The 15,056-nt window shown below is 39.1% G+C and overlaps 1 protein-coding gene across 3 annotated transcripts in view; it reads right to left on the bottom strand.

Annotated features, from left to right (window-relative positions):
* Positions 1 to 15,056, bottom strand: part of UGT8 (UDP glycosyltransferase 8) — an 81,011-nt gene that overhangs the window by 49,732 nt on the left and 16,223 nt on the right. For 2 of the 3 annotated variants that reach the window (XM_046655598.1, XM_046655599.1), the window contains exon 2: positions 3,321 to 4,144. In XM_046655598.1, the coding sequence (XP_046511554.1) occupies positions 3,321 to 4,142 (822 nt within the window). In that variant the 5' untranslated portion in view covers positions 4,143 to 4,144. Of the gene's footprint in view, positions 1 to 3,320; positions 4,145 to 5,326; positions 5,358 to 15,056 lie in introns of those variants that run through there. The other variant, XM_046655600.1, reaches the window with a different exon arrangement.

Raw genomic sequence — 15,056 nt, 5'->3', positions numbered from 1 at the left:
GCTATAATCACTTCCTATTAGCTGTTATTATCTCATTCACGTTTAATACTTAAAGGACCTAATCAAATAGGGATCTGTTTACAGACCTTCTTCCTGGCAAAAGCAGACCATTTTTCCTTTTTTAAAATTTGCATTCATGTTCTTTACCACCCTGCAATGATAGAGCAAATAAGCCCCTATATGGATGTGATCCAACCCACACCTCTTCCCTTTAATCCACATATTTTAAGGACTCCTCCTGTAGGCAGCCAGGTAGTAAATAATGTGAGAAGTTAGGCACATTGTTAACATGAATTTTAAAATGATTCCATTATCAAGGCACACAAATCCTTCACTCTACTCGAATACACTTTGTAATCAAAAGCACTTGCATCGGGCTGACCTCTATTAGTAAATCTCTAAAGCACTGAGTAACGGTCCGAATGGTTTAATTCAACTCTCACATTAAGTCCCTACAATCTCTGCGATATCAAATAAAGATGAGAGAAACTGTTGCCTCTGCATAGTTTTGTACACACTATATAACTGTGTAAATGAGTAAAATGAGTGACAAGGGATGCAGGCATCTTGACAAAATATCTAATCAATAGTAAAACAATCCACATTTCACTTGGCTGTGCCACAAACTATGTGGCCTTGGACGAGACAATCAAGTCTTTGAATCTCCTATGTGACAAATGGAAGGACTATTTTTTGTATTTTGAGGGGGAAAAAATTAAATAAATGGAACTGAACTGGATGCTCTCTAGAGTTACTGTAGGCTCAAACATTACGGAAGCTTCTGAAAAATGTCTTTTAGGAATTTTCTCTACCCTTTCATCTCAGGTTGTGAAATGTAATCCCACTGTCAAATCATTTCCAGACATCTGGAAATACTAATCCATTCCCAGGGGAAGATACTAAGGCAGTTAACCATTAAGCTGTTATTGGTGAACCACACATTCTAAGCGGCCACTTGCCGGGCCCTATTTAGTGTCACAACCACGACCTGTAAATAATACAGGCATTTGAGAAACTCATTAACTTTTAGAACCCTACGCAACAGTTTATCATATCAGACAGATCTACTAGAGAAATCCCAATAGGAACTCATGTGTTCCTAGGCATAGAAAACCTCACCAGGGAAGGAAGATCTGAAAGAAAAAGACACATCATTCTTCAAAATACTCTCTATTGAAGAACTTGGTAAATGGTACACTGAAATGAAAACAGCCCTCCACACTTACAACCTAACAGACTTTCAATGATTATAATACACTTATCCAGGTCCACATACAGCCAAGCACATGCCCTGTGTGCATGTTTCTGTGTGTGTGTCCTAACTAATTGGCACAGCCAAAGCGATTATTGTAAATAAAAAGCACGTTTTCAAAGGAATCATCACAAAAAGCCCAAATAGGAAAAAAGAACAGGGAAGCCCACAAAGTAGGTCAAGCCAGTGTCAAACTAGAAATCACAGCAAATCAGTAAACATTTTGAGTAATAACCTTATTTGAAGTTCCAAAAAGCACCCAAAAGATGCTTGTAAAGTAAAACAAAATCGTGAGACTAATGGACAGAGGGACCCATGGGGGAAAAGATAAGCTCGAGTTATAGGGGAAAAAAGAAACATTCTCACACGTAATGTATCTTAACAAAAGGTATAGTATAGAAAACAACGCATAAAATATTATTCTGTGCTTATGCTATGTAGTCCAAGTCGCTGCAACTCAAGAAAAATGTGCAGGCATTGAAGGGAAAAAACGGCAATCAGAAGGTTCCTTTTCATCATTGGTTCCTTCTTCAATCAGGTGACTGCAGAAAGGACACAGCACCCAAACAGCAGGAGCAGACAGCAGGCAGTGCTCTGGCTGGGATAAGGTGAGGAGGAGCGGCAACACGGCTGACCTGTGTAACCTTATGGAGATGCAGTTACAGAAAAGACAGGCTTGCTTACCCAGTCTTTTAGAAGCTGCCTCTGAAATCCTTTGGGAAGGGGAGAAATACATCACACAGTGACTCTGGCAGAGAATACTTAACGGTTCAAAATGGGCTTGGATAAATTCATGAATGGTTGAGATGAACTGAGATTAATCCCCATCCTCTGCAGCTGGTGTTGAGAGAACACCTGCCCGCAGAGCCTCCACCAGTGGCATCTATTTGAAATGGACCAAAGACCTGGCAAGTTCTATTTTTTCACATTACATGAAAAATATCAAGGTATTATTGATTAAATAGACTTCTAATGGTTGTATTAGGAAAGTCTACATGTTGTGGATTTCAATCACAATACTTCCCCATGAGAAAATTCTGCCCAGCCATTGTCCTTATCTGGTGCCTCTACGAGAAAATCTGGATTTACTCTTCATCAAAGCCCTGACAGATTTCTTAAGATGTAATGACCAGAACTAGAAATGAACAATTTAACAGAGTTGCTTTGAGTGGCTATTTTCAGAATTTTAAGGGTAGAAAGAATTCCAATAGAGAAAATCATAGAACGGGCCCTACGCTTCCCAGCAAACGCCATCAGACATTGAGATTCAATCCAGACTGAACCTGAGGTTAGAAAACCCACGGCAACAACAGATACACAAGTGCGCCTCCTGCGAGTCTGAGACACCGAATAAAACCAAACCAGGATGGAGAACAGAACACAGGGATACGCTGACTACTCAGCCAGCAAGAAGAATTTAGGTTTGCCTTAGGGACTGGACGGGCTATGTTAAAGAGCAACTAATTCCATCTTTGAAATGAAATCACAATGGGGTATGATTTCTTTAAAACAACGACATTTGCTCACTAACTTAAAATTAGTTGGCTCCCTAGTTTGATGGAAGTTATTACCTCATTTTTATAGTTGGACACAAACTGTCCAGTCGTTATGGCCAGGGAAGGAACAGTCTCCACTCCCGCGGTTTCTACTTCTCTGAGTTCACTGAACCTAATCTAGACGTAGAGACCTGTGATGCTGCTACCTGGGAGAACAGAGGGACCTCTGTTTAATTAAAAGCAAAATCACTTACACTCACTCACTTTAACTATCTAATTCCATTCTTCTCACATGCTATAGGTATTACTTAACCAAAAATCTATTTCCCAGCCAGTCCATTGACCGTATGGCAGAGCAGCCTGTCAGCATTACAGAAATGCTCACAGCAGGAACGTGTTCCAGGGGAGTGGCGCGTCCACAAATAAAGGGACCTTGGTAGGCTCTGTTTCTTAACCACTCTTTAAAGTAGCATTCATTATCCAACAATAACCAATCTTCTCTCTTCTAAAAATCAAAACTGACAAATTGACCTTTATATTCAGAAAAGATTACCAAGTTCAGCAAACCTTACTTCTGGTAGCGGGCTGGCCGGCTTGGTCAGGATTCCTCCCACATAAACAACGTTAGGCAGAGTGGGTCTTGGAAACTCCAGGGCTATATCAGTACACAGCATCCACAGGCTGGACCCGTGGACCAAATCGTACATGGACTTCTCCGGCAGCAGGTTGTACTTCTGCATTATCCTTTCGTATTTGGGAAGAACCAGAAAGCTGACCCCTAATCTGGAAATGAGGTAAACGCCAGTATTTTTCATCCTTTGCAGCAAGTTCATGTGGTCTGTGAGGAGTGAGTTAAACTCTGGGACATAAGCTAAGGGGGCCGGAGCACCCACCTCAGCAGGATACCAAAGGCCAGTTGAAAATACAGCATATTTAACTCCTAAAAGGTGAGCTATCACAAATCCACACATGTCATTAGGGTCCACCAAGAGCAGGTCAAACTTTTCCTTTTTCAGACCCTGAATCAGGGCTCGGTTGCCAACCATCATGTCACAGTTCTTAGTATAGTGATCCAGTATGTCAAACAGCTCGATTGCTGTCAATCTCCCAGAGAAAATATTCCGCATTTTGGACTGCAGGAAAGCATCCGAGGTGCTACTGTTAAAGATCCCTGGGTAGCGCTGGAGGCTGTAATGATTAGACGGTGCGATGTCTCTGCCTTCGGAGAGCAGGAACACCGTTTGGTGGCCTCGCTCGTGCAAGGCCGAGGCGAGCGTCTTGAAAATGTACATATGGCTTTCAAACATTATTGGCGGCACGATGATGATTTTGGCAGCCTTCGCTATGCCGACAGCACTCCACAGGAGCATGAAATATGCAGTGTAAGACTTCATAGCTGAAATGACAACCAGAAAACTACTTAGAACAGAATGCGATCTTTACCATTCAAAATAATCAGAGACTTGTTTTCAAAGTATCCAATGATCTAAGACTTTAAAGATCACCTTAAAAAATTATCTCAATGTTTACTCTAATTACCTGTTTATTTTTGAAAGATAATTTTTTAAAGCACAGAATTCACAGTAAAGCTGACATAAACTGAAATATATTTTAAACGTAGCGGTGTTGCAGCACACAATTAAATCATTAATAAAGAACTAGATATTTTAAAATTTGAAATAAAACTCCTGTAAGATTGAAAGACAAAAGATCTCTCTTCTTTGAATAATAGCTATATCTGTGAAACATGTGTTTATCTTTTAATTGAACATCAATGTTAAGCCTAGGAAGAAGAGCCAAGAGTTCTGATTTCTAGGTATAGCAACATGTGTATCTCTTTTTAAATAATTTTATCACAGCAGCTACGTTCCCAATTATGACCAATGCATACCAAATAAAGATGATGTCTTAGAAAACAATTCTTTCAAGTAGCAGTTCTACAGAAAGAACATTTTTCAACAGGAAAAATGATCTTTAATGTGAATTTCTCCCTTATCTAAACACCCTTAAGTATCTTCGCAGCCTCTATTTACGCAATTTCTATCAGCTTGCTGATTCATTTCAGGGCATCATGTAGAAGAGAAGCTTCTAATAGCAAAGTTCAAGAGGCTTAACTGGATCTCAGTAAATGCTTATGGAAGAAGAGACTGATGAAGGGTACAGCCCAGACCACACTCCCGTGTCGTGCCTATAACTTGGGCACAAATGGCGAGTCAGATGACGGCTGATCTCCTCACAGCTGGTGCTTCTCTTACCCTTTCATGTTAACAGACCACGTGCAATAGTTAGAGCCATCCTCTACTCTTTTTTAGAAATAAGTACCCTACCCACGGGGTCCGCAAAGTGTGAAAACTCCCCCACCCTACCCAACACAATTTTGACTTAGACTCTAAGTTAGCCTCCACATACTGATCTAAATAAGAATTATCCACACAAACGGGACACTTTTATGTCAAAGGACTCAAAATACATTTATATGCACATCACCAAATCAGGATCTATTTTTACTCATTATCCTACATTAACCATCCTTCTTGTACAAATTCCCACCATCTAAATGCAGTTTTAACAAGTATACCTTCTCAACATTCAAAAACTTCAAGCAACCTAAAAAAAAAAAGGAAGAAGAAATCAATAGCAGGCAAATGATAGATTCTTCCAATATCAAGGTTAAACGATAAAGGACATTATCTTTACAGGAGCTTTCTCCCTCTCTCCCTCCAAGGAAATTTTCAAACTATTTCTGGATGAGTTGACACTATACCATTAAGAATAAACAGAGGTAGGGGCCGGCCCTGTGGTGTGGTGGTTGAGTTTGGCATGCTCCGCTTCAGTGGTCTGGGTTTGCAGGTTCAGATCCCAGGCACGAACCTATACCACTCGTCAGCCACAGTGAGGCAGTGACCCACATGCAAAATAGAGGAAGACTGGCACAGATGTTAGCTCAAGGCTAATCTTCCTCAAGCAAAAAAAGAGGAAAATTGGCAACAGATGTTAGTTCAAGGCTAATCTTCCTCAAGCAAAAAAAGAGGAAGATTGGCAACAGGCGTTAGCTCAGGACAAATCTTCCTCAGCAAAAAGTAAAAAAAAGAAACAGAAGTAATGCACATTATAAACATATAGAAGCCTATGTTAAATGTTGATGAAATTAACATGAGGGCTTTAAAAAATAAATTTGGAGGAAACACTGAAGTTTCTACAGCAATGAAGTAAGTTTATGCATTAATCACAAAGTCAGTAAAGGAAGAGAATGAGGTGGCCACTCTTGGAGAAAACTTTGCAGGCCTTTATTCTACTGTACTGCCTCTCCAATGGGTGTTTCTGGTGTAGCCTTCTTCCAACACCAAGGAAGAAAAAATTGAGTATTTTAAGCAGACGTTATTAATTTCAGGGATGAGATTTATGCAAAACAGTTATTTCAGCAGCTACTGCTCACTGCTGTGATTAACACTGCCCGCCACTGTTTGCATGTCCAAGAAGACATACGGGATGATGGACCAAAGGTGGGCAGCCGCTCTCCCGCCTGTGTTTGGCATCTAGCTGAGCAGACAGTGAGCATGCTCAGTTGGCTCAGCTACAGTTAACACTATTACTTTATCCATCACAAATAACTTAGAAATAAAACCAACAATAATAGCAGGGAAAGAAAGCCTTTCACTGTGTTTATTTTATTCTTCCTTTTTTTATTTTAATATTTAATTTCAGTAATTCCTACAAAATAAGAAATGGCACAAAATGTTTTTTTTTGAGGCAAAACTACCCATGTTCTAGGACAGCACCATCCAATAGCCTTTCTGTGGTAATGAAAATGGTCTATATCCTCACTGTCCAATATGGCAGCCTCCACTGGGCAGCTGCAATGTGGTGAGTGTGACTGAGGAACAGAATTTTAAATTTTATTTAATTTAGTCACATGTGGCTAAAATAATTTTGTACTCATGGCTACCATCCTAAAATGAGGTTAGAAACAGTACATAGATTCTGTACATATAGATTCTAAATAACTTCAAAAATACCAACATTCATGTGGCAAAATGTCTTCTAAAAATGATGTCTACTATATCTTCATATGTCTCAAGCAAAAATACTTATTACCAACAAAGAAGCAGCATTTGCACAAGCGTGTAATTCTGCTGTTCTAAAACAAAATCGATTATGAGCACTTTAATCCCATAAACATCATTGTGGTGCATAAGAGTGACTAACACAACTATCAACAAACGGTGAGATTCTTGCTAGTTGAGAATCATCAGAGTATGTCTACTGATAAGCTGGACTTCATTTATAATAAGAACTTCTGCTCTGAGAAAGATAACGCCAAGAGCATGAGAAGACAAGCAACAGAATGGGAGAAAACATTTGCAAAAGACATATCTGATAAAGGACTGTCAGCCAAAAAATATAAAGAACTCTTAACACTCAACAATAAGAAAACAAACAGCCTGATTTAAAAATGGACTAAAGAGGGGCTGGCCGAGTGGTTAAGTTCGCGCGCTCCGCTGCAAGCGGCCCAGTGTTTCGTTGGTTCGAATCCTGGGCGCGGACATGGCACTGCTCATCAAACCACACTGAGGCAGCGTCCCACATGCCACAACTAGAAGGACCCACAACGAAGAATATACAACTATGTACTGGGGGGCTTTGGGGAGAAAAAGGAAAAAATAAAATCTTTAAAAAAAAAAATGGACTAAAGACCTTAACAGATCCCTCATCAAAGACGTACAGATGGCAAATAAGGATATGAAAAAAGCCTCCACATCATCTGTCATTAGGGAAGCGCAAATTAAAACAACGATAAGATAACTACTACACACCTACCACAATGGCCAAAATCCAGAATATTGACACCACCAAATGCTGGAGAGGATATGGAGCCACAGGACTCTCATTCATCGCCAGTGGGAATGCAAAATGGTACGGCCACTTTGGAAGACAGTTCGGTGGTTTCTTGCAAAACTAAACATACTCTTACCATATGATCCAGCCATTATGCTCCTTGGTATTTACCAAGAGTAGCTGAAAACTTTTGTCCACATAAAAACCTGCACACAAGATATTTAGAGCAGCTTTATTCATAACTGCCAAAACTTGGAAGTAACCAAGACATCCTCTAGCAAGTGAACGGAAAAATAAACTGGGGTCCATCCAGATAATGGAGTATTATTCAGTGCTAAAAACAGATGAGCTATCAAGGCATGAAAAGACGAGGAAACCTTTTAAATGCATATTGCTAAGTGAAAGAAGCCAATCTGAAAAGGCTACATACTGTATGATTCCAACCACGTGACATTTTGGGAAAGGCAAAACAGGGAGACAGTAAAAATATTGGTGGTTTCCAGGGGTTGCAGGAGAGGGAGGGATGAACAGGCGGAGCAGAGAGGATTTTAGGGCAGTGAAACTATTCTATAAGATGCTACAATGTCATTATACATTTGTCCAAACCCACGGAATATACAACACCAAGAGTGAACCCTAATGTAAAGTATGGACTATGGGAGACGATGTGTCGATGTAGGTTCATCAGTCATAACAAATGTACTACTGTGGTGCAAGATGTTGACAGTGGAGGAAGGTGTGCATATGTGGTGGCAAGGGGTATATGGGAATTCTGCACTTTCTGCTCAACTTTGCTGTGAACATAAAACTGCTCTAAAAAATAAAGTTGATTAATTTAAGAAAAAATTTTAAGCAACCTGAAAAAAACCCTTAAATTAATGGAGAAAAATAATAAAAAAAGGATGCGGATGTACCAAATGCACTATAAACAAAATTAAATGGAAAATATCTTAGAAAAACAACATGCTTACAACATACACAATATACACACATATTAGACATACATACATAATAGACATTTAATTTCCATAAGCATTTTCATGAAGTCATTCTTTAGGGAAGGATTATATTGTTACTAATTCCAAGCCTTTGGAGATATGTTAAATTCCCAAAAAACTGGAGACTGGTTAAATAAATCATCATCCATTCATACAATGCAGCCAGTAAAATAACCTTGTCAAAGAATATTTAACGGCATGGAAAGATATTCAAGATTTACTAATGACTGAAAATTCGGTTACTAAACTAGACATACAGCATGTACTATTTGTAAAAGATATCTATGTATACATACAAAGGAATGATAAGGACCAAAAGGGCAGTGTTTTTGTCTGAATAGTGCAAACTATAAAGGATTTTAATTTTTTCTACAATGGACATAGCTACTCTTCTCTTAATAAAATTAATAAGTATCATTTTTAAATAATATGTGATAAAAAAGATCTCATTCACAATAACAATAAAGTAGATAAAATACCTTTAAAATTAACTAAAAAGGCGGGGCCAGCCCAGGGGCGTAGCAGTTAAGTTCACACACTCCACTTCAGCGGCCCAGGCTTCACAGGTTCCCATCTCAGGCACAGACCTATACACTGCTTATCAAGCCATGCTGTGGCAGGTGCCCCACATATAAAATGGAAGAAGATGGGCATGGATGTTAGCTCAGGGTCAGTCTTCCTCAGCAAAAAAGAGGAGGATTGGCAGCAGATGTTAGCTCAGGGCTAATCTTCCTGAAAAAACAAAAAATTAACTAAAAAGGATATTTCTTGGCTATGCTAAGTATAGCAAGCCTTTCCCTGAAGATATATACATAGAAATAACACTAACTGTATAGCAATATTGTACTATTTTAATGGAAGACGATATTCCAAAAAAGCCAATCCTTCTGATATTATAAATAGACTGAACAAATTCCTCTCAAAATCCTACTGGACGGTTTATTTTGTTTTGCTTGGAATTTTACCAAATTATACCCATGTTCATTTGTTAGAATAAGCAAAGAAGAGAGAATACACTTTTGAAAAAGAAACAGTAATGACTTGGGACAGCAAGGTAAATATTAAAACATATTCTAAAAAACACTCTGGAACTAGCCCAAGAATCCCAGTTCAAATCAGTAAATGAGAGTAGGTAGGCTGTAAGAATTTCCTGAATAAATATGAACATAATATGGGATGAAGGAAATACCGCAAGAGGCTGAGGAAGGAACAACATATTTGATATGAAGTATTACAAATTGGCTTTATATTTGAGAAACAAGATCACTAAATTATTTACCTTAGACATTTCCCAAAGTAAATCAGATCAAATAGTGTTTAAAAAAATTCCTAAATAGCCATTAAAAGTGTTGAGCTTTAACTGATCTCTGGAAAGAGAAAAAAATTCTGAGCATAAAAGAAAAAAAAAAAAAAAGGTACTATTACAAATATCACTAGATTGAATACATAATCATTAAATACTTTTGGAATGTGTAAAACATCTGGAGCAGAGGTTTCCAGTCCAAGATGGCTGACTGAATGCAAGTGTTCTACTCCTTTCCTCCCAAAGCTCCTTTGGAAGTTACAGCAAAGAATAGAAAACGGAAAAAGACCTATAGTCTCTGAGGACGGGTGTGAGGAAACGGGGTGTGAGCAGGGCCACAGTCATCAGTGGAAGGGGTTTTTGACAAATTTGTAGAAAATGAATGCTAAGAATGGCTTATTGAGGAATAAAAGTGACTGGAGGAAGTCAGGACCCAGGACACACAGAGGAGAAGCCCCCCGCAGAGATGAAAAGTGCTTCCAGAATGGCCGAGAGCATAAGTGGACAAGTGGATGTCAGGAGGGCAGTAGCGGGAGGTAGGAGGAAACCAAGGGGAGGATCTCTCGAAAGAGGAGCCCCGCCAGTTTTCCCCTCTACCACAGCTCCCTTCACTCCCACAGGGCAAAGCAGGGGCAGGCGCATTTACCCCAAAAGAAAAATGCAGATCAGTTCTCTAGATAAAGTGGATAGTCCGCCCGAAGAGGGATTAGACTGACAACTCAGGGTAAAACCCTCCTAATGTTGGTAAATGGCAGGTGCACATGGCTCGCCATCTGTGCATCCTGGAGACACTGGTCATGAATGTGTCACACCCACCCCCACACAGTTCGAACTCACCCTCCCAGCCAGTCCCAGGGAGCTTAAAACTCACTGAATGACTGAACAAATGAAAAACCAGATTTTACTTTCATAAAATTAGCAAGGATGCCATTTTTAATGATAATGCTCCGTCCTTGCAAAGGTATACCATAGTCTTAAGCAATTAATGAAAATGTAAATGGATAAAAGGTTCTGAAAAACAACTGGCACACTATTTTACATTTATGAGACTACTCTAAATCAGAAATGCCAACGTGTATGTACAAAGATGTTCCCTGAATTCACTTCCACCAACAAACAGCCAGAAACCACAAAGAATCCAGCAGTAGAGGCTCAATCAAATTATAGCACATTTTACAATGAAATATTACAGAACCACCAAAAACCACGTTTTAAAAAAATTTTAGTATGAGAAAATGCTCATAACACTAAGAAAGCAAGAAACAAAATTATATATATAACATACATACAAGTATACATAAAACGACTAAAATGAAAACAAAGGAAATATCAAACTTTTGTCTGTAGTAAATTTGGATTGTAAAATTAAGTGATTTTGTTTTCTTTTCCTATTTATATATTTCTGGATTTTTGAATTTATCTACCAAAAATACATAATATCTATAACATACTCATTGAGTTTACATGCCCCTTGAGCTGGAGCCTTCCTCTCACTCTCCCTTGGGAGTCCAGTGCCTTAGAACATCGTCTCTATTTGCTGGGCTCCACTTATTCCCCCAACGATTACAGTCTGCACCGACTCCACCACAACTCTGCCCCAACGCTCACCGTCAAGGGCACCACATACCTCCTCATGTTCACACGAATGCCCTTTCTCCCAGCACTTACCTGACAGGACTTCTCTCTAACACTAGACACTACGGATACCCTCCTCCTCCAAACTCTCCCTTGGCTTTTGAGATGCTACTGCTACTTGACTGCACCCCACTGCCAGAGTATCGAAGAACATCTAACATTCAAATTTTTATTTTCATGATTTTCATTTTCAAATTTCATTTTTGACATCAGCCCACCCTTTCTTCTTTACATTAAAAATTATTTCTATGCCTGCATTCAAGACAAGAAACAATGCCAGTTTTAGTAAGTGTGCCCATCCCTCACCAGAGGAAAGCCACTCAACATTTGAGTGTGAATTAATTTGGGTAAAACAACAAGCAAATCAGGTGGTGCTTTACTTAAATGTTGCATATCCAAGACACTCATTTCCAGGCCAAAGGAAGGGTTGTAAACCCTCAGAGGAGCAGAAAAGCAAGTACAGGGGCCGGCCTGGTGACCGAGTGGTTAAGTTCGCGTGCTCCACTGCAGCAGCCCAGGGTTTCGCCGGTTCGAACCAACATAGCACTGCTCGTTAGGCCGCATTGAGGTGGCGTCCCACATGCCACAACTAGAAGGACTCACAACTAAAAATACACAACTATGTACCGGGGGGGGGGGGGGGGGGGGGGGGTTTGGGGAAATAAAGCAGAAAAAAAAAAGAAAGAAGAGCAATTAGATTAGCTGTATTCTTGCTGCTCCTAAACATGGATAAAATTTGACACAAGAACACCCCAATATACTACTGAGACTTTTTTAAAGATGAAAAATAGACTATATGAATCTCTTATTTTTCCCATTTTCTCAAACAAGAGTCTAAAATACCAGAGTCTAACACCATATTAGACCTCTTACTTTAAAATGCTATTTCCATCTACTTATTAAAAAAGAAATTAGGGGGATCACCTTTGGCCACCACTTGAAAGAATCGTTCCTCTGGCTTTTCCTATTTGGGGTTAGATCATTAATTACTCTGAAGTGGAAAGCACAGAAGAGGATGAACTATATAGGGGGAAAAAATGACAAGCATATAAACTACAGGAAAAAATTTAGGTTTTGACCACCTACCATCCTGGCAGCTCAGCAATTTATAGTCTATCAATTTAAACAAGAACTAAAGTGTTTTCACATTAAAGGAAAAACAAAATAAGGCCTAATGGGAAATTTAAAATTGTGTCTGTACATGGGGAATTGGGTTATTTAGAAAACTGAAGTGGATGATTTAGTCCCCAAAGCAGATTACGTAGATTGGCAAGGCAAACAGCTGAAATTCTTAAGACTTTTAAGTTTCCCTGGCATTTAGTATTACGTGGACTGAAATAACATGAAAAAGTGTATCAATCATAACTGCCGCCTGAGGTCAACCTCAGTACCACATGAAATACTGTTAAAGTAATTTCATCTTTCTTCAGAGCACCTTCTGTAAGGAAGCCTTGTAAGTAAAACAAAAAATAAATCCAGCAAAGTAAACACTAATCGAGCATCATTTCCAGTGCTTTTAAATTTTTAAATTTAAATTTAAATTTTTAAATTTTAAATATATATAAATTTTAAAAATCCATTTTTCTGTATCCCTTTAGTGCAACTTAACCTCCAAAAGGGTAGAGATTTTAGTAAAAGATCTTAACTCTTTTATTCTCATTGCCTAACCATGTGGTAAATGCTCAATAAAGATGCACTGAATGAGTGACTGTGACTGATTTTGAGCCGGGATATGTGGTTGGACCAAAGGCACCTCCACTAACGGCCCTATATTTTTTCCTTTAATTTTAAATGAATAAACTTGTAATTACACCAATTGCTTCGCTTCTGAACAAAATTCTAAATCCAAAGCTTCTACCCAAGGCACTGAAGTTAGTTACACATCTCGATGGCAGAGAAAACCTCTGGGGTGATGGGTACTGCAGTCAGGGGGACAAAAGGAGAAGTCAAAGTACAGATTTTATTACTTTTTCTTAATCTAGGGGTCTTTTTTCATCTTATTTGTTAACTTCTTACATATTCACAGCAATGTTGTAAATAACAAAGAAAATTACCATTATATTAAGTAACAAGCCTATGAAAGGCAGCTGAAATTTGTTGCCACACATAAGCATGTCAGATGCAGCTGTGGCATATCTTTTACTCCTCTTTTCTAGTATCGGAATCCTGTTAGCTTGGCTCACAGCCAAAAATACTACCACCATTTCCCAGCCTCTCGGGGGGTAGTTTTAGCCATATAAGTGAGTTCTAGTAAACAGGCACGGGATGGAAGCAGAAGTGATACGTGCAATTTCTAATTTATGCCCTTGGAGATTTCACCTTCCTGCTGGATGGAATGAGGACGTGGTAATGATTAACATCCTGGACCATGCAGAGAGAAGTATAAACCAGGCAAGGTGTAATAACAAAGATACTTGAGCAGACACTGTGGAACCAGAATATCAGCCCTGCCCACTCATGTCCATTGTGACCATTATCTGTGGCGAGGCAACTAAAGTACCTTTTCGAAGCCACTGTTATACTGAGTCTCTGTTTCCAGCACTAGGGTCATCAACCATCCTGGTTTGCCCAGAACTGAGGGGTTTCCCAGGATAGGGGACTTTCAATGCTAAAACCAGGAAAGTCCTGGGCAAACCAGAATGAGCTAGTCACCCTATAGCTCAGATCTACATCTTAACACAAAACTATCAGTACACAGCAGCTCTTGAAAGAGCAGTATTATGCACCATGTCCTTCCCTGCATCACAGGCTCTATGGGCATTATCTAATTTACAGAGAGACCATACAAAGGCAAAAATAGTTGTTCCCATTTTACAGATAAAGGAGAATAAGATTGAGGATGAGAACTTGAGAAAGATCTAGCTAGCATCTAGGACATTGCAGAGTTTTGTACTCATTTTTAATCCACTTTTATCCCACCATGTGAAGAGAGGAAGAAAATAAAGCTGAAAAAACATATTGTCACTGAGGGAAAATTAGGGGGAAACTCAGCTTTATTGCTACAGGGCTGTTAAATAGCCCAGGTTTAAATATTTAGCTTTCATGGGTAGGCACTATCTTGTGTTCTGAAGTTAATTATGACTGTCTGTTTGTAAATAAACTACGAAAGCAAAGAGTCCCCTAAGTTCACACTGTGAAATGGGAACATCTTGCCTTGGGGTGGGGGGGCAGGGAGAGAGAATTTAGAAGGCCACTTGCTATTGGCACATGCTCCCCCACCACACAAAAAGTGATGATCTGGCAATAGTCTGGCATCTTTAATTAATTAAGAGTGCAACCTGGGGGAAAACACTAGATTGGGAGTAGAACAACTCAAGCTGGCTGTTGACGGTTAATAAATAAGGACAGGTAACTCTCAGATTTTCAAAGTCTGACACTTTACCAAATTAATGATTTTGGTTCATTCAGAAAAATTAAAGAAACTTATTTATTTGTATGGTAGTGCATAGTCTAACTACAGAAATACAACTGGAATATGCTGAATGCAAAGGAAGAAATTTGGTTCCATTTCACAAATTTAATAAAAGAAATTAATC

Source organism: Equus quagga, chromosome 3 (assembly GCF_021613505.1).
Source record: "Equus quagga isolate Etosha38 chromosome 3, UCLA_HA_Equagga_1.0, whole genome shotgun sequence".
In the NCBI taxonomy this organism is placed as follows: domain Eukaryota; kingdom Metazoa; phylum Chordata; class Mammalia; order Perissodactyla; family Equidae; genus Equus; species Equus quagga.
The sequence above is the reverse complement of the archived record's forward strand: the minus strand, read 5'-3'. Positions and strand labels throughout refer to the sequence as shown.